This window comes from Alosa sapidissima, chromosome 19, assembly GCF_018492685.1.
Source record: "Alosa sapidissima isolate fAloSap1 chromosome 19, fAloSap1.pri, whole genome shotgun sequence".
NCBI lineage: Eukaryota > Metazoa > Chordata > Actinopteri > Clupeiformes > Clupeidae > Alosa > Alosa sapidissima.
This window is the reverse complement of record NC_055975.1, coordinates 13,279,469-13,298,428: the sequence shown is the minus strand read 5'-3', so window position 1 is coordinate 13,298,428 and position 18,960 is coordinate 13,279,469. Positions and strand designations below refer to the sequence as shown.

At 40.4% G+C, this 18,960-nt stretch overlaps 2 protein-coding genes across 3 annotated transcripts in view; both read left to right on the top strand.

Annotated features, from left to right (window-relative positions):
- Positions 1 to 6,927: 6,927 nt before the first annotated feature.
- On the top strand, positions 6,928 to 12,245 carry snapc1b (small nuclear RNA activating complex, polypeptide 1b). The gene is made up of 10 exons (XM_042072175.1): positions 6,928 to 7,204; positions 7,520 to 7,679; positions 7,919 to 8,059; positions 8,313 to 8,417; positions 10,252 to 10,404; positions 10,549 to 10,629; positions 10,749 to 10,811; positions 11,134 to 11,311; positions 11,426 to 11,491; positions 11,698 to 12,245. Exons 1-10 carry the CDS (start codon positions 7,062 to 7,064, stop codon positions 11,733 to 11,735), a joined length of 1,128 nt encoding a protein of 375 aa, XP_041928109.1. The 5' UTR covers positions 6,928 to 7,061; the 3' UTR covers positions 11,736 to 12,245.
- A 1,077-nt stretch (positions 12,246 to 13,322) lies between these two features.
- syt16 (synaptotagmin XVI) overlaps positions 13,323 to 18,960 on the top strand; it is a 32,011-nt gene continuing 26,373 nt past the window's right edge. For both annotated transcript variants that reach the window (XM_042072173.1, XM_042072172.1), the window contains exon 1: positions 13,323 to 13,602. In XM_042072173.1, coding sequence (XP_041928107.1) covers positions 13,590 to 13,602 — 13 coding nt within the window. In that variant the 5' untranslated portion in view covers positions 13,323 to 13,589. The remainder of the gene's footprint in view (positions 13,603 to 18,960) is intronic.

Below are 18,960 nucleotides of genomic sequence, written 5' to 3'. Positions count from 1 at the left end.
TGTATCGGTTGAAACATGCCCCATAACTACGTCCCAATGGAGGAGTATCAGACTCTGACTAGAATCTGAGTATGACAACGTCAGGCTAACTGAAATAAAACCATGCCATGGTGAAGGGTATGTGATGATGTGGGACTATTTTAATTCCAAAGACCAAGGGAACTTTATCAGGATGCATATCCTGGATGCATGAAATAACTAACTTTTAAAAAGAAAAATCTGCCTGCCTCTGTGGGAATTTAACACAAAATTTGCCCCTATTTTAAGGAAGAACATTTTTTACGATACATTATTCATTCTCAAAGAAAAATTTTAAACACATAAACACGACCAAAGATTGTTAAACACATAAACACGACCAAAGTCACACAACCAATGCTTTGTCAGTGGAGATTTCACATGAGAAAAAAACAAAGGATCACAGTTCTAAATGCATATGGGCTTTCCAATTTCAAAACTTTGAATAGTTAGGAAGTCAATTATTTTGTGTTTTATACAATATCTGTGCACCTGAGGTTCCTAATTCAAGTCCAATGCAGAACTGAATAAGATAATCATAAGGCTGAGTATTTTGAAGTTCCTGTACATGTATGTGACAAACTTGATGTGCCTAAATATGTTCAACTTCAAATATGCTGCTAATGAGGAAATAGAATGGTTAACTAGACAAGGTGAACTTTTACCCTGTGGAATGTAGATGGGATGCTACAAGGAAGAGATAATTCAAACACCTGACAAGTTTAATTAAATGCATCAGCACGACAGAAGTCACACAGCTTTTTCAGTGGGGATTTCACATGAAAAAAATACTAAGGATCTGCATGTTCTAAATGCATATGGGGTATTCAATTTCACACAATCTTTGAATACAGTTAGGAAGTAAATTATTTTGTGTTTTGTACAATATGTGTCTGAGGTTCCTAATTCAAGTCCAATGCAGAACTGAATAAGATAATCATAAGGCAGAGTACAGTATCTTGAAGTTCATATGTGACAAATTTGTCCTAAATATGCTGCTCATGAGGAAATAGAATTGTTAATTACAAGGTTAACTTCTCCCTACTAGATAACCTTTCCACTGTCATGGATAGTTACAGTATTAGTCTGTTCGAAGAAACATCCTGCACATGTGCAATATCACATATCATATATCTGATCATTGAGATCACTATACTATTTTAAGGAGATATAAGTCTTTGAGATGTTAATGTTATATTTAACATTGCCTCTACATTGTCATAAAGACACCTTTAGATTATTAAAAAAAACTGTTTTCAAGTTTCGTGTTTGGATGACACTTTCTTGTCACAAAATATCCCCAAAAGCTGGTGTAGGCCATGCTTTTAATGATAAGTTAGAATTCATGAAAAGGGCCATTTTTTGGTGCGTCGGTATTAATTTTGGAAGTATCATCTTATCTCTTAGATTTCGCTTTCGATTTCGTGTTGTGGGAGATATTGACGGCACAATAACTTTTACAAAAGACCAGAAAACAATGTTAAGGCATTTGTGGAGAAGAAGGAGGGTTCGTGTATTTTTCCTACATCTCATGGTAAGCAATTTCGTTTCTCTGATTGGTTAGGTCTATCCAATTGAGTGCAGAGGCATTCCCCTCCTGTATCGGTTGAAACATGCCCCATAACTACGTCCCAATGGAGGAGTATCAGACTCTGACTAGAATCTGAGTATGACAACGTCAGGCTAACTGAAATAAAACCATGCCATGGTGAAGGGTATGTGATGATGTGGGACTATTTTAATTCCAAAGACCAAGGGAACTTTATCAGGATGCATATCCTGGATGCATGAAATAACTAACTTTTAAAAAGAAAAATCTGCCTGCCTCTGTGGGAATTTAACACAAATTTTGCCCCTATTTTAAGGAAGAACATTTTTTACGATACATTATTCATTCTCAAAGAACATTTTTAAACACATAAACACGACCAAAGATTGTTAAACACATAAACACGACCAAAGTCACACATCCAATGCTTTGTCAGTGGGGATTTCACATGAGAAAAAAACAAAGGATCACAGTTCTAAATGCATATGGGCTTTCCAATTTCTAAACTTTGAATAGTTAGGAAGTCAATTATTTTGTGTTTTATACAATATCTGTGCACCTGAGGTTCCTAATTCAAGTCCAATGCAGAACTGAATAAGATAATCATAAGGCTGAGTATTTTGAAGTTCCTGTACATGTATGTGACAAACTTGATGTGCCTAAATATGTTCAACTTCAAATATGCTGCTAATGAGGAAATAGAATGGTTAACTAGACAAGGTGAACTTTTACCCTGTGGAATGTAGATGGGATGCTACAAGGAAGAGATAATTCAAACACCTGACAAGTTTAATTAAATGCATCAGCACGACAAAAGTCACACAGCTTTTTCAGTGGGGATTTCACATGAAAAAAATACTAAGGATCTGCATGTTCTAAATGCATATGGGGTATTCAATTTCACACAATCTTTGAATACAGTTAGGAAGTAAATTATTTTGTGTTTTGTACAATATGTGCCTGAGGTTCCTAATTCAAGTCCAATGCAGAACTGAATAAGATAATCATAAGGCAGAGTACAGTATCTTGAAGTTCATATGTGACAAATTTGTCCTAAATATGCTGCTCATGAGGAAATAGAATTGTTAATTACAAGGTTAACTTCTCCCTACTAGATAACCTTTCCACTGTCATGGATAGTTACAGTATTAGTCTGTTCGAAGAAACATCCTGCACATGTGCAATATCACATATCATATATCTGATCATTGAGATCACTATACTATTTTAAGGAGATATAAGTCTTTGAGATGTTAATGTTATATTTAACATTGCCTCTACATTGTCATAAAGACACCTTTAGATTATTAAAAAAAACTGTTTTCAAGTTTCATGTTTGGATGACACTTTCTTGTCACAAAATATCCCCAAAAGCTGGTGTAGGCCTTGCTTTTAATGATAAGTTAGAATTCATGAAAAGGGCCATTTTTTGGTGCGTCAGTATTAATTTTGGAAGTATCATCTATCTTTTTAAAGTACTTTGAGATCCCAAGAGCATTTCAATGTCAAATGTCCTGTTTGTCAACAGGCTCTTAGTGCATGTGATTGTACAGTGGGTATAGGCAGGAGAGCAGCACCTATTCTTCCAAAGCAAAGCATGCAAAGTTTTACAATCAAGCACTGCAGATACATGTATAAATCTGAGTCTAAAAGTAAGACATGAGAGAGACATCTTCCTTGTAACACAGAAAAGAGAGCAAAAAGAGCTTAATAATTTATAGGACACTTCTCTCTCTTGTGCCATTTCATGCTGTATGGCCCACCAGGAGGAGCATTGGGTTGTTGTTGTTGTTAAGGGTATGTGATCTCTTTTGGGTTGTCTTGGGAGATTTCCGCACCTCCCCCACTCCTTGTGCACCTGAGCCACTGGAGAGCCACTGTAGCTGGATGGGCGCACATATCCCGGTCCATCATGACCACAGAGAGCTTGAGAGGGAACAATATTTTTTATACCGAGGTCTTGGAGGATTGAACACGTGTCAGACCATATCTGGAAACACAAACATGTTGAGGATTCATCGTGAGCACTCTCAGCACTGCAAAACCTGTGTGTGTGTGTGTGTGTGTGTGTGTGTGTGTTTTAGAAGATGAAATACAGTGTCTCCTTCAGATGGCCTCTTCAAAAGCACACCGGTAAGCACAGGGATCTCTCAAGATTGATGAACTAAATGATCAATACAAATAGAACTGTATGTGTATGTAGGGTGTCATTTTGAAATGCACATGTTGGACCAGAAGAAATGGTATTTTATTCTTGATTGTGCACAGATGCAGGTGCATGATGACAAAAGAAATCAAGTTAAAACACATTTCACACATACCATATGTGAAGTTGGAAACACAAAAATGTCACATCAGTTTAAGAAAATGTCAGCATGAACCACCAGGAGGCGCACCCAGTCTTTTAATACAGTTCAATGTCAGGAAGAGAAACACCTACAAAAGCATCAGAGAAAGACGTTTCTTTGTGATGCACTTCGTTGAGACAAGAGGGGAGTTGTGTCTGTACCAGATTCGACCCCCCATCCCCATTTGTATTGAAATAATACAGCCATATGTTACACATTTAAATACCTGTGTGTGTGTGTCTGCCATGTTTACAGTAGTGCATGCAGGACAGAACTACGTTCCTTTGTATACTTATTCACATTGTAAGAAAAAACATGAGGGTGTTCATAGCAAAAAAATATGTTTTTTGGCCACCTTTTGGTGTTCTGTATGATAATTATGTCTCCCCCTTGCCTGGGATGGTTCTCAGTGGCCTATTCCCATACCGATACTACAATTGGTGTTATTCGCACCATAGTTTGCTTCCTGGTTCTGGGTGAGGCCACAGAATGGACCTTTGAGTGTTATGATGATCGGATCACCATGAGAGATTATGTGGAATATGATGTTCTCTGACAGGATAAACTGTAAATCTTACAACATGATGAGCTGATTTGAGTTTGAGTTTTATAGCGCCTATAAGCAACCAGAAAACAATGGTAATCATTCTGACTGATCAATCCAAACGTATTGAGTTGTATATCCTGTTTATTACTATGACTAGTATTGACAGGTGCAGTGGTAATTTCAAGCTATGGCCTCCTCTGTATCTTAAATGTCATTATTGCTGTAGCTGTAGATCTGTAACTTAAATGTTATTCTATTGCTGTAAGTCGCCTGGGATAAAAGTGTCAGCAAAATGAATCAATGTAAATGTAAATGTTTATTTGTTAGTTGATTATGTTGAGGACTGTGTTGGTGGAGGTACAGGTTTTTGGATTGCACAGCTGGTAGTGTTAAAGTTTTGTACTTTCATGCAAGACAGTGACTGGCAGAGTCTAACCGTAACCCTATACCGTAGACCTGTAAAGGGCCTTTCCCTCTTTTGTTGACATTTCAGTTAATTTTGCTGACATAACTCAGTTGGTAATGTTACTGCACAATCAAAGGTTTAAAAATAGATTTGGGTTATTTGGGTATAAATACTCCCCCATGCTGAGGGGAACAGCATTCAGCCACTGATTGTGGAATATTTGCTTGGAATGGCAAGGTACAACCTGAAGAGGTGCATGCACTTGGGTTCTCCCTTTTGGACTAAAAAAATGAAAATGCAAACTAAAGCTAAAGTTACATATTTAGCTTTTAAACATCTTGATAAGCTTTTTTAAGGAAGAGAATGGACATTCCTTCAAACCTTAAGTGAACATGGCTACCAGTGCTGTCTTGAGGAGAAGAAATAGCATAGATTTGGATAGATTGCACATGAGAGGGTTTGTCCCTCGGTGAGTATGGACACAAATTAAAATGCTAATTTAAAATGAGTTTTTTATAAAATCTTACAACATGAATATGTTCCAGGAAATATTTTTTTCTGACTCACTTCCAGAGCAAAGTTAGCAATGAAACATTCAAGGATTGAGGATCAAGTGACATCTCTCATCGCTACTCCATGAACAGCAATGAAGACAGCTTTCTTATGTCAAAAGTTATCAAGCACAACAGCAGTCACCAAAAACTTGTTCAGATAGATATTTTGCTACTTTCCAAACATAAATGGATTGTTGTCAATTGTTGTTTTTCAGTGTTTCATTGAAAGAAATGAGGTCATATTGGGTGTTACATTTTGTATTCCATATCAAGTTTTAACCATGTTATAACATGTCTGTATGATGTCTGCTATATTTTGCAAGACAAATCATGACCAAAATAAGCTGTCAATAGGCTCATTCAACTCCATGCATGCTGTGCAGATGTGGTTGAGTGTGATGCATGCAATGCATGATCTGTGCAGTGCTACATGAGAAAATGAGCAATAATTAAGTTGATATAATAAATAGTATATTTTTTGTTACAAAAACTGTTGTATGTGTTTTATATTTTATAATAAATATATTCTGGACTATTGAAAAACTTTATTTTTTTATCAAATGTACATGTTTAAAGAAGAAAAAATGAGCTTCATTGAATTGGGCATGTATTATTTTCAATATATTATTATTATTTCAAGTTTTGAAAGAAAATAACCTTATTAAATGATAAGCTGATGGTAAGGATATGTTGAATGTTATGGATATGGTTATGGGATTTGGCAGACGCTTTTGTCCAAAGCGACATACAAATACAAAACAATATAATAGGCTACTTATATGTAACAGGATGTAACACTAAATGCCTATAGGCCATACCATATGTTGACATTTACAGGGCAGGGATATAAAACTCTCATAATAATACGTTTAAACATAGTCACAAGCAATGATCATCAGAGTTCAAACAGATGATTTCCAGACATTGTTTTTCATCACCTCAGCAAATGTGTGTAAATTTCTCTATTGGAGTCACTGAAAACACTGAAAGTGCACTGTGATTTTACAGGTGGACATGAGAATAACCACTCCTTCTAATAAACCATACACAGTGCCTTTCTACCTTTTCCACTGCTGAACTTCCAGTTCAAACAAAGGGCTATTACATTATTGAATTAACGAGTATAGGCTTTACATTTAAATTCACAGAGTTAATGTAAGGCAAGAGGAGAAATGATGATCAGTGTTGAAATATAAATTGGTTTATTGGTCATATTTATTCATCATGGCCATATTTCACACAAGTCAGAGTGTGGCCCCATGGGTGACCGGCTACAATGACTACAGTCTGCTTTTGCTTTATTTGGCTAGTATTTGTCTATTAACCTGTACCTGCATCAGTTTGTTAAAGATCTTTTCCTCTGATTTTATTATGCAAAAACATTGTGAGCACATATAGAACTAATTAACTATAGCCACGTTATTACTTGCTTGTAAGCAATGTGACAATTCCGTCTGTACCTGCATTGTTAAGTTTGTCCAACCAGCGTGGCTGTAATACGTCATCATCTGTCGACACTTCCTCCAGTAGGACCGAGTAGGACTCTCAAACGTGATGTGTTTGTTGATATTGTTGTCTTGTTCCTAGTTTTGCAGAATTGTGCTTTCCTCAGTCAGGTATTTCCATTTCAGAACAAATAATGTCAGGGCGGTTAGAGAAATTTGAGGAGCCTTTGAAAACAGACCTTGAGGAGTTGTTGGGTCGATTTCAACGGACAGCTTCAGTACGATATGAGGAATTCTCAACCATCTGGAAAGACATGGACTTCGGTGAAATATTTCAGTGAGTGAGGATATTTAAGTTTATATAATATTATGTTGAACTTCGTGTAACACACGTCCTTAATTAATGTCTTTTTTGTTTACGTTAATCGTATTATTTATTTGTAAGCCGAACTTGACTCGCCGGCTGCTAGTTAAAACTGGTTACGTTATTAGCATACACTCAGGCTACTTTTCTAATGTTAGTCGATAATTGAACGTAGCAAGCAAGAGAGACCATTGTTGTGTTGGGTAATCATTCATTTCAGGGGGTGAATCTCAATGTCTACGCTGAACCTATTGACTAATGATTGTTTTTGTTTGCACATCTCAACAGTGGAATCAAGAATCTGAAAGAGAAAAATGATTTCAGCCGCATGGCATTGAATGCGGCTACCACTTACCTCCTACCGCCATACCCCTTTCAGATCCGAGTTGGCGGGGTTTATATTCTCTACGGTCTTTATCATTCACAGAGCGCCTTCCCAAAGCAGAAGGTACACCCACACATTCCGGAGTGAACTTTGATATCCTCTTAAGTAATTCTAAATGCCAAAACATACAATATTTGTGTATTTAATAATATCAATGGGTCGCAGGACAGTAAGCAGCTGCTGTCTAATAAATCAAGTTATTAGTTGTGTAATGATTTCCCAGTAAACATGATGCCTGTCATACTTGACTAAAACTAATCTTTGTTTTGATCCATGATGTAAGTTTATCTCTTCTGATGCAGATCCGTCTGGCCTTGAAAGACTGGGAGGATGTCCAAGCATTCACTCAAGACGCCATGGGCTCTAAGCACTATGATGTGGTGTACATCTTGCACAAATTGCTGGGTGCAAAAGCCTTTCACTTCACCGCCATGCCTGTTCCGGTAGGACTGCACATAAGTATCACTCTGTTTAGACTGCTGCTAGGACATGATGCAGTGACCACTATGTCGCAACTCATTATTGGAGTATTCTCTTATGGGAATGTTTCTTTAATCTTCTAATATGTCTTGGATGCTTTTGTATCTGTACAAACTAAGCAAATATATTGTTGTATGTATGATGACGTGTAGAATTACATGTAATGAATGGAGGATTCTTATAACCCAGTGCTGTATTTTTTCTTACTTTCAACAGCTGGTATTTCTAAGAGATAAGAAGCAACGTGGGGAGACGAACACTGAGGTTTTCGCTAAACCAGCATCTCGTCCTCAGCAGCTTGTCACAACAGAAATGTTGGAGGTACTTGGGTCTGGGGGGGGGGGGTACTGTACATTGAATGAACAAGTGGAACAAATCACCCTTGTGCATAATGTGCTAGCCAGCAATGTAAGACTATTTGACAGCTAACTGGAATTGGCCTGTCTCTTGAAATCTTCAATAATGAAGAGCTTTGTATGCTATGTTGAGAGGCTTGAGAGCTTACAAAGAAGTGATGCCATAACTGTCGGTACAACAGAAAATGAGTTAGCAAAAAAATTAAATTGACTTACTTCGCGAGAGTATACCCTTGCCATGGGTATTTAAGGTTGTGTACCTTTGCTTTAATTATGTTTAGGGTTGCAAAGGGGCGGAAAATTTCCAGTAAATTTCTGGAAACTTTCCGTAAACTTACTATGGGAAGTTAGGCTGTGGAATTTTGGAAATATTCCAAATTGGAAACTTTAATGGAATTAAAGGAAATTATGGGAATTAATGGGAATTTACGGGAATTAACTGGGAATTTTGGGTAATTCATACAAACTGTTTCATATACAAACATTAATATTTTGTTTCGTAATAAGCAATATGATTTGTATGTTCCTATTTTCGCTTAGCTTAGCATACAAAGCTAGCTAGCATGCTTGCGGGAATCCCATTCTCTGCCTATTGTTCACTAGCGTGCTAAACTAGCAACACTGAACTGCCCAAGATACACCACACCACTCAACAACAAAATCCTATTGGTTGGAACATTTTTTTCCCATGCACATGAACGCACCATAAGATTCCTTTATGTCTAGCCTATGCTAAATTGCTATGTGCATGTGACTGACTGATGTGCAGGGTAGAAATTCGACTGAAATTGAATTAAATCAGGTTGTTTTAACTAATATTATGCTGCAAGATGGGGTTTTGTCCACTACATTTAAGTTCCCTGTTATAGACTAACTTGCCATATTAAAAATTCCCAGTTTATTCCCATTAATTCCTGTTTATTCCTGTTAATTCCCATATATTACCGTTAATTCCCATGGAAAGTTTCCAACTTTGAAAATTCCCGGAATTTTGATTGTGAGAATGATGTCAAATCCTATGCCTCTGTCAACACTCCCAGCAGCCATAGCTGATAAGTCACTACTGAGTAACTAAAATTACTCTGCTCTAAGTGCAGGGTTCTCATGGGTCATGGAATTTCTAGGAATTTTAAAAAGGCTACTCCAGACATGGAAAATCAGGGGATTTGATCGTGTTTTTTGGCTAAGCATGGGAGCCTTCAGTGTAAGAATGTGTGTGTGAGTTGGTATAAAGCGCTCTGAGTGCCCGTAACAGTAAAAGCGTTATATAATTGCAATCCATAAATGCAGCCACAATGCCACACACTTGCCCTGTCTTTTCTTTGATGTCCAGATTTATCATTATTTACTTGTGCAAAGGAACTTGTTTCATAATTGTTATTTCCCTAACTGCTTCAGGATGATTCTAGAGTTTTTGTTATCTTCCTGCAGTTCCTGCCATACATACAAATCCAGAGTCTGATGCTTCTACTCGAATGTAACACATAGTGAGTGTGCTGCACAGGGTCTGTGGGTGCAGAACTGTTTGTGTGTGTTTGTGTTTGTGTGCTCCACAGGGGTATCTTGACACAGAGTGATGGAGTGTGTGTGTGTGTGTTTGTGAGAATTTCACTGGAATTTAGCTGTGTGTGGGGAAGAGGTCCTTTGAGCTGCACTGATTAAACTCTGTGGAGGAGAGTGGTGTCTAGAAAAACGCTTTTTTGTAGTAGCCTCTGAATGCCTAATAGTGACAACAGATAGGCTGTGAATGGCTATTCTGACTGGCTGATCTGAACTGTTCCCGTCTCTGTGCTGCACAGGAGGTGGCTAACATTAACCAGTACTACAAGGAGCTTAAGGAATCTGTGGTTATCCAACACCCCGAATCCAGTCTCAACCTCGTCCGCCAGAACCTGGTTCCGAAACTGTTTAATTCCGTGAGGTCCTTCAGAACGTGGCAGAAAATTCACATGGTATGATTTTTGCCTGGAAACAAACAAAATGTGTTTTGTTTTTCAGTAAAAACTGTAACATTACATTTGAATTTCTGTAAAAAGCGTGGTCTGCTTTATGGTGCATGATGGAGATTCTGCTGACCATCCTGTACTATTTTGCAGATAAATGAGGCCAGTAAACAGCCATCCAGGCTGAATCTTGAAGAGCCCTCCACCAGTTCCAACTTTAACCCGCGTCAGGAGGTGAGGGATCAGCAGCAGGGTTGCATAATCAGCCGGAGCTCCATGGTGCTGAGGTGCCCACCCCAAGCATCTGCTCTTCTCATGGGTTTCTCTCTCTCTTCTGTCTCCCTCTCCTCCAGAGCTCCAAGAGAGCAGACCTCCTCGCCTCCATCAAGGCACGCTCGTACGGCCAGGTGGTGGAGGTGCGTGTTAAATTGCTTCATTTCGTCATGGCATCTCATGCAAAGGCGGACATCCCGGGTTCAGAAAGTAAAATTCCTGCCAAGTATTTGATCCAACCATTTAATAAACCAGTTCATCCTAATTGGCAGCCATTTAGATCAGATAATTAGTGATATCACCTGTGTTAAGTGCACAGGTAGAAAGAATATATGGCAGGACTTTTATATTCTGGATCCGGGATGTCCGCCTCTAATCTCATGAACGTGTTTGTGGATGTCCCTTTGTTTATGTAGTGTTCATTCTGCCTCTACACTGCGCTGCTGTTCCATGTCTCTCCACTAGGTGGCCAAGTCCCGGCGCCACAGACAGGCTGAGCTTTGCTCAGCAGCAGAGGCCGGCCCACACGAAGACCGGCGGGTTGGACAGGAGCCAGGGGTCAAGCCTGTGGCAGTTGCAAGGCATAGATACCGATTCACCAATTCGCTGAGATACCGTACTCTACGCCGTCTCTATGAAAATGGCAAGCACACGCGTTGACACCTACTCAACTCTATATCTGGGTGTCTCCACCTTGACACACTGACCCTCAGTTGTTGTGGAAGGGCAGTTACTGACGTGTTCTCTGTCCCAACAGGAGGCATCCCAGAGGAGTTCCTCAAGTGCACCAAGCTTTGGAAACTAAGCCAGGCTGACGGTGAAGGTAAGCATGGCATGGACAGTACCTTGTATGGGCCATCAGCATGATAGAATGAGTTAAACAAGGGGTTAATAAATTGAGTATTCATTGATTTTGCACTTGAGCTCTAATATCAGCAACCTTTTGCCAGGATTGAGAATATTGATTATTCTGAGAAAAAAAAGTTTTGGATGATCAGCTAATGAGTGCTTGTCTTTGGCCTTCTCTAGACACCCCGGAGAGGGTCGTGAAGCGCTTCACTTGGTGACGCAACCATGAAACACGCTGACTGGCTTGGACCAGCTGTACTACTTGGACCGTCCTTCTCTGAATGTCTGTCTTTAGACTCACACAATAATGTTCAATAATGTAAATCCTTTATCGGGTCCTATGTTGTGGGTGTTGTTTATGATGGACAGTGGTTGACCCACACATGAACATTTGCAAGTTCTGGAAGTTCTTTGCTACCATGGTCATTGCTGAGAAGATAGATTGTTATGACCAGAAGGATGGGTGTTAGTTTGTGTCTAGTTTTTGGTTAATATAATGGAAGAGAATGCCGTTTTTGTTGCAGTTTCCAAATACATTCTAGCCAAGTTTAACATACCGGTAATACCAAGAGATGTATGTGTGAGATGCCATATGACATAGCCAAAAAGTGTTATGCTGCATAATGCTGCATGCATAGCTTTGAGTATGTGGTGTCATGTCTTACAAATGTGAAATAAATGTTAAATATTTTTTATATACAGTATATAAATATTGACCTTTGAGTTTATTTGTGTGTGTGTGTGTTTGTGGGTGTGGATGAGGATGAGGATGGGGGGTCAAGTCCCATGAGAATGTGTCGGTGCCTGAGCCCTCTTGTAACATTTCTTTAAGAGTGACATCCTACCTGTGTCAAAGTGGCCCGCCTATCGATCTTCAAATTAAGCTGTCAATGTGAATCAATATCACATCCCTTCTTTACTACGCAGACAATTCAAACTATACCATGCACTATACCATGTACGCTCAATACTGATGCTTCTCAAAGCTGTCCTTTGGACTATTAGGCTACCCAGAGAAATCGAAAGTAGATTGTCCTAGTGCTTTTGCATGCTGTGAAAATGCATTTCTTTCTTTGATACTAAGCAGAAATTATTCAATCTCTTACAGGTATGCTTAACCCTTCTTGTGAATGAATTACAGTCCCGGTGTGTGGAAGTGTCTATGAAATGTAGGCTAATCATTCACACTCAAAGACATTGATTCTGACAATGGGGTTATCTTGGTTTGAAACAAAATTGTTACGGACGAAATGTTTAAGAGACAAGAGGTTGATTTCTAGTTCCCTGCGAATTGCCCTTAGGCTCTGGGAGTTTACAGCCTCGCAGTTGGCGGGGGATGTACCGAGATCCGAAGTAGCTTATAGCCTATTATGGAGGGACTGTGCTGGAGAGTTCACAGAGTAGAGCTCCAGTCCAGAGAGGCGAGCTTCAAGAAGGTGAACCCCAGAAAGCAGCACGAAAATGCATGGCCATTCTTATTAGCTTTTTTTGTCCTCCGGGGTCCCCAAACACCCCAATGACAAATAGGTTTTAAATTAGAATTTGTGCGGAGGGAACGCCAGTTGCAGTTGGATATTCAGGTAAGTTTTCCTAGAAACATGTCTTTCTCTTTGAATAATCATTAATGTATGGAAAAATTGAAATTGATGTTGCATAGTCAGGACCGTAGCAAATACGAAGTTAAAATGAATCGATACAGGAAAACATTACAATGAAATGTCTGCTGGTCCTCACTGTTTTACACAAGACTGGGATGCGCTTAACCGAGCGCCGAATGCGGGAACGCGCAGCGCGTCATAGGGATGTCCGCGTCTTCCGTGATCGCGATACAGCAGAAAAGGGTGGTGGGGGTAGAGAATCCCAACCGTACATCAGTGGCGCCTTGATGATCTGGTGCTGAAGCGAAGAGAAAAACGGAGCGGAAGACGGGCTTAATTCAACGCTGTGCGCGTTCAGCTCAGCGGACCAAATTAGATGCGATGTGAGCTGACAGAAAGGCCCTTAAAGACGCGACTGCCGCTGACTGTTCTCTCAAAACCCGAATAGAAGCCGTGGACTAAACCGATTCAGCCATGGCCGCTGATAGTGAGTATCCCCGTTGGATTCTGATATCGATTGTCCAGAGATAAAGATGTGCAAATATCTTCAGCACCCCACCCCCATCTTCCACAGCCGTTCTTGATGTTGCAGGGTCCATAGCTAGCCTACGCAGTAATAAAGATAAGCAATGCGTCCCATCTTTGTATGGCTGCGCATACAGTGGTATCTCTCTAAGTAATATAGCTGCCTTGTGTATGGGTTATGCTACTTTGTAATAATTAGTGTTTAAATACAGGTGTAGGAATGATGGTGTCAGTCATATTTTACTCTCTCCAAACTACCCACAATACGCGCGGCTATTGTGTTTGTATCGAGGTTTTCATACAAGTCCATTAGGCTACCCCCTAACTCACGTCTCACATTATTCCACATTGATGAGGCGACCCATTTGAAGGCCAATTGCTTTTGGGAAGGTTCTCAGTTTCAGGCCAGGGCAAGGCCCGTTAAAGCTTTGCACTTTGGAAATATATGGGCTCTATCCAAGAACAACCCCAATTTAATTACACCACAAATCTAAGACTAGGTTACTTCTTAAATTATTTTTACACTCTGTCAGGTAGTGATGGTTGTTTCTTACACAAAGCCCTGCGCCTTTAAACAGCAGGTTCTAAGTTTTGAGGTGGTGGGACATGTAGAAAATGAATCAGCAGATACCGCTGGTGGCAGGATTAGCCATGCCTTTAGGAAGAGTCTGTGACATTCCCTAGATGCATGAGACTCACACCCAGTCCCATGTGAACTCTCACTAATGTCTTTTGCTAAAGAGGGACTCTATTGTCATGGTCCTCCCGTTCCATTTAGGCCACTGTTTATCATTAACCTGGTTCCACACTAGACTTGACTCACAGATTCCTAGCATGGGGGGTCTGATTTTTGAAGCCAAATGTCATTTCAGGCATAATCAAACAAAAATGCTGGTTGAAACAGATAAGTTTAGCTTTTGTTTCAACTGCGTTACTGGGGCATTCTAAAGGGTCAGATATGACCAGAAGCATAAACATTTCTGGTCTTGCAATAACACGCACAGCGGGAAGAACAGAGACACCTGGTACATGTTACAGTTGAGGAGGCATCATATAGCGATTAATGAATAATAGTGTGTGCTGTTTGCTGTTTGTGTGTGTGTGTGTGTGTGTGTGTGTGTGTGTGTGTGTGTGTGTGTGTTGGAGAGAGTGTAACTCATGGTGTGGGCTAAGGTGAGGTCAAGGTAAGGTCAGAGAGATGACACTGTCTGCTAGCACTGAGCTAGCCTTTAGTTACTGTAGGACTGTGTCGCAAGATCTTTCATTTGGACAACCTCTAGTGGTCAGTGTGGTATGTGGACAAGTCACAGGGATAATGGCTGATGAGAAGCTACTCCATGCACTCTAACTCTCATACTTTGCTTGTGGTCGTAACTGAACTGAACTGAACTGAGAAAAGCTTTTCTATACCCTCCGCATCTCTACATTGTAATGTGACTCTTGTGCCACTGATATATCAATGTGACTGAAATCAGGTGGAAGGGAAGTTCAGGAAACATTCTAGAAGCATAGAGTGAGTTGTCTAAGAGAGGACATAATCCTGGGCTTTCCCTGGGCAATGCCGTCCACATGTGTTTGCACAAGTCATGAGTAGCCCATTTCTTTGTCCTGTGTGCCAGGTCAAGACTCGTTTAGCACTGCTTATTTTGCCATGGAGATGGAGGAAATGGTAACGGCATGAGCCATGTAAAGGAACAATGGCAAAAGTACACACAGTTATGTTTGTGTATGATTGTGAGTGACTGTGGCTCTGGCCAAATGTGTGTGCAGACAGAGTGAGGCCCACGGATGGAGAAAGAGAAATAGAGACTGTTTGTGGGTGGAACCATATCGTTTCACCCCCAACATACTGGCAAAAATTCACCTGTTACAGCCACAGGATTGCATTCAAGCTATAGCATTGACTGAAGTATGGTTATGGTATCATCTACTGTGGAACATACACAACTGGTAAATTATTTTGAATAGCAATAAAAATACGTCATATTATTTTTAGTGTGATTAGTATGCCTGGTGTGGTAGTTTAGGAAATGCTCCTAGTTTTTCTTGAGAGTTGTTTCATGTTTCCTGTCTCCGGTGATGCATGCACAGACTGCTTCAGTGGTCATAAATGATCATGGTAGTAAAGGGCATTATTGAATGTTTTAGAACTTGTTTATGCTAATATATTAGATGACTGTTATATCTGATGACTGTTATATCTGTTATATATATCTGTTTTCTATAAAGAGATGGCATTTACCGTACCATGGCAGTGTTATTTTTTTTGGTTGCCTACTGGTACTTAAACATTGTACCGATTTGCAAGGCACCTCAGATGAAAGTGTCGGCTAAGTGGACGTGACAGTGTGTGACGCCACTGTTCGAAACTGGAGGTGTTTGCCATTGCGTGAGGGTGTAGAGGAGAGCTAGGCGAGATGAGAAGAGCTTGTCTGGGCTGTTTGAGCGAGCGCCCGGGTGGAGGGTAGGCAGTGGCCACGACCAGGGGGCAAATCAAGGCCATCAGGAGCTGCAGGTTGTCATCACCCCCACCCCAAGCCCACTCCTGTAGCGGAGCAGGGTTTCCCTCCTGAGGGGGAGATGAGGGATCCGTCTCTCACAGGATGGGAGGTCCAGTCTGGGCCCAGCGGGAGAGGAAGTGCCCCCGGAGACTGGAAGAGCTCTGAGTCAACTTCCTGGCTGCCTCTTCTAATTTAGCGCTGCTGGTGTGGAATATCAGTTTAGGTAGAAAAGAGACAGCAGAAGAAGGAGCGTTCTGAGCAACGAAAGAAGAGTGGAGTGAGTGAAGGAGGTGAGAGGACCCGTCGAAGGTGAGAGTTTGGATGGAGGGGTGGGAGGAACGTTAAAGGTAATATTGCTAAAGAAGGGAAACAGAATATGGACTCTGCATGTTGGAATCTGGCAGAGAGCAAGGGGGAGACTACACACAGTTTCGCTGTACATGTAATGTTCCAACCACTCCGGGTGCTTGGTGTGTGTGTGTGTGTGTGTTTAGTTGTGAATGTGTAGGTCCTTTGGTGTGTGTGTGCGTGTGTACTTGTGTGTGTGATAGTTGTTGTTTGTGATTAAGTGAGTGTCTGTTTCTAGCTGATTGCTTAAATTTGACATTGGGATAGTGTCCCATGTTATTTCATTGAAAGTGAACATAAAACATCCTAACTTTGACAAGTTTGGATGAGAACTGTATTGAAATGTATTTTAAGATCATTTAATATTTTAAATGATCACACATTACAATACATTTATATTTGTTACTTTTGGTTATTCCTCGCCGCCATATTGCCATTGGTTAACATCATTGTTTACATCAGGAGGCAGAATCATGGCAGGAGCATGAGATGTGCAATGTAATGTATAGAATATTAGAGAATATACAATTTAATGTATAGCTATATGATATGTACAATTTAATGTATAGCATATATGAGAGCTGCCTCGGCTCACACACACAATACTTTGGCAAGCCAGACCCACATCACGATGTTGGGTCTGGGAATACACCATTGCCAGGGCTCAATCCTTGGGGCGGGATAAACGGTTCTTTCAAATTCCCTCTGCACGCAATAGGATAGCGCTACAACCACTCCAGTGCCACTCAGTGCCGAGTCGCGGCCAAAGCTGATTCGAAGGCCGCTGTTCGCCAGCAGCAGCAGCCATCCTCTTTGTTTTCAAGTAGCAGGGAATTCACACGGAACCGTCGCAACTCTGTTAAGCCTGCCCATCGACTCTATACACAATGTGATTGGCCTGACCTGAGTTTGGTTTTCCAGCTCGCAAGCTGTTGCTAGACCACCCTGGCTGCAAATTACATTTGCTGCCGCTTGAGTGCGTCTAGATTTCTAGGCTAGTGTCCTAACTACCAAAAGAAAAAAGCCTGCCTCATTGGCCTGCCCTATGGGCCTTCCAGAGTAACCTTCTCCTTCTTTTTCTTCTTTTAATTCTTCAGTGAGTTTTTTTTGGCAGTTTGCTAACGGAGTGCATTACCACCATCTGCTGGACTAAAGTGTGATGGCAGGTGTACTCTGTAGCCTCGTTCTGGCCGCCAATAGAAAATAGAATGACCAATAGATGGTGCTGTGTTTGTCATTTCTATGGATGTCAGGTGGTGGACTTGATTGTCCTGGGCTGTTGTGGCCTGTTTATATAATGTGTTATGTATGTTTTACTTGTCCCTTGTGTTTGTAATATTATGAGTTGTAATGAGATGAGAGGTTCTGTGAAATGTAATCAGCTGACTTCAGAGGACTTCAGAAATGCAGACTTGGTAGTCTTCCTCCTTTGATCAGTAGAGGGCAATATCTGCACGTCATGAGGCAGATTAAAGAAAGAGACAGCGTTTCTGCTGAGGATGCTATGTGGTCTTCACCAGTCTTTCAGCACTCTTTCTCTCTAAGGAAGCCTCAACTGGATAACCCTCCGTACTCTTTTCTTAACTACTCTTTGTTCATAAACATACTGTTATAAAATAAATGCTGCTTGTTTCATATTCTATATCAGTCTGTAATGTGGTAATAATAATAATATAAACAACTATTGTTATTATTATTATTATTATTAGTAGTAGTAGTAGTATTAATGTAACAAAATTGCAATGGTGGCAGAGAAATAGAGAAATGAGGGAATGAATGAGAAAATGAGAAACAAAAAAAGGATAGTGTTCTGTTTCTAGGACAAGTGAATATATAGTAGTCTACATGCGCATGCTGTATACAGTATCCTTGTTAGTGAGTGCAAACACTGAATAGACCAGTGTCCCTGATTCATTTGTTAATGAGCGTATAAAAGTAAAGGATTGCTTTGAAATGTTGATTGTAAGTCTTGTCGTGATCATGTAGCACAGAGAGGGAATGAGAGAAGGTGACAGTTAGAGGCAGACACAGAGAAAGAGAGGTTTGGAGTTATTCAGCAGTACATATAATCCCTCTGAGCTGGAGCTAGGTGTCAAGAAGGCAATAGAGTTCAGCCTGTTACCGTGGTGTGAGCTGTTTAACCAATGAAACATGTACAGGTAGATGCACACACACACACACACACACACACACACACACACACACACACACACACACACACACACACACACACACAGACACACACAAATCATAAGCCTTCAATTTGGCTCTATTTCATGAGTCAACTGTTCTGTATTTTCTGTGTGTTTGTGTGTGGTAGAGGACATCACTAGCATTGAAATACATTGTAGTAATTGGGTTTTCCTTATTGGCTGCTGACATTCAAAGAGCATGGATTAAACAGGTGCCTTCCAGGGGATGGTGTGTGTGTGTGTGTCTGTGTGTGTGTCTGTGTGTGTCTGTGTCTGTGT

Coding starts and splice junctions, on each gene's coding strand:
- snapc1b (XM_042072175.1), top strand. CDS start 7,062: ATGTCAGGGCGGTTAGAGAAATTTGAGGAGCCTTTGAAAACAGACCTT. Junction 8,418..10,251: donor TCACAACAGAAATGTTGGAG/GTACTTGGGTCT, acceptor TGTGCTGCACAG/GAGGTGGCTAACATTAACCA. Junction 10,405..10,548: donor CGTGGCAGAAAATTCACATG/GTATGATTTTTG, acceptor ACTATTTTGCAG/ATAAATGAGGCCAGTAAACA.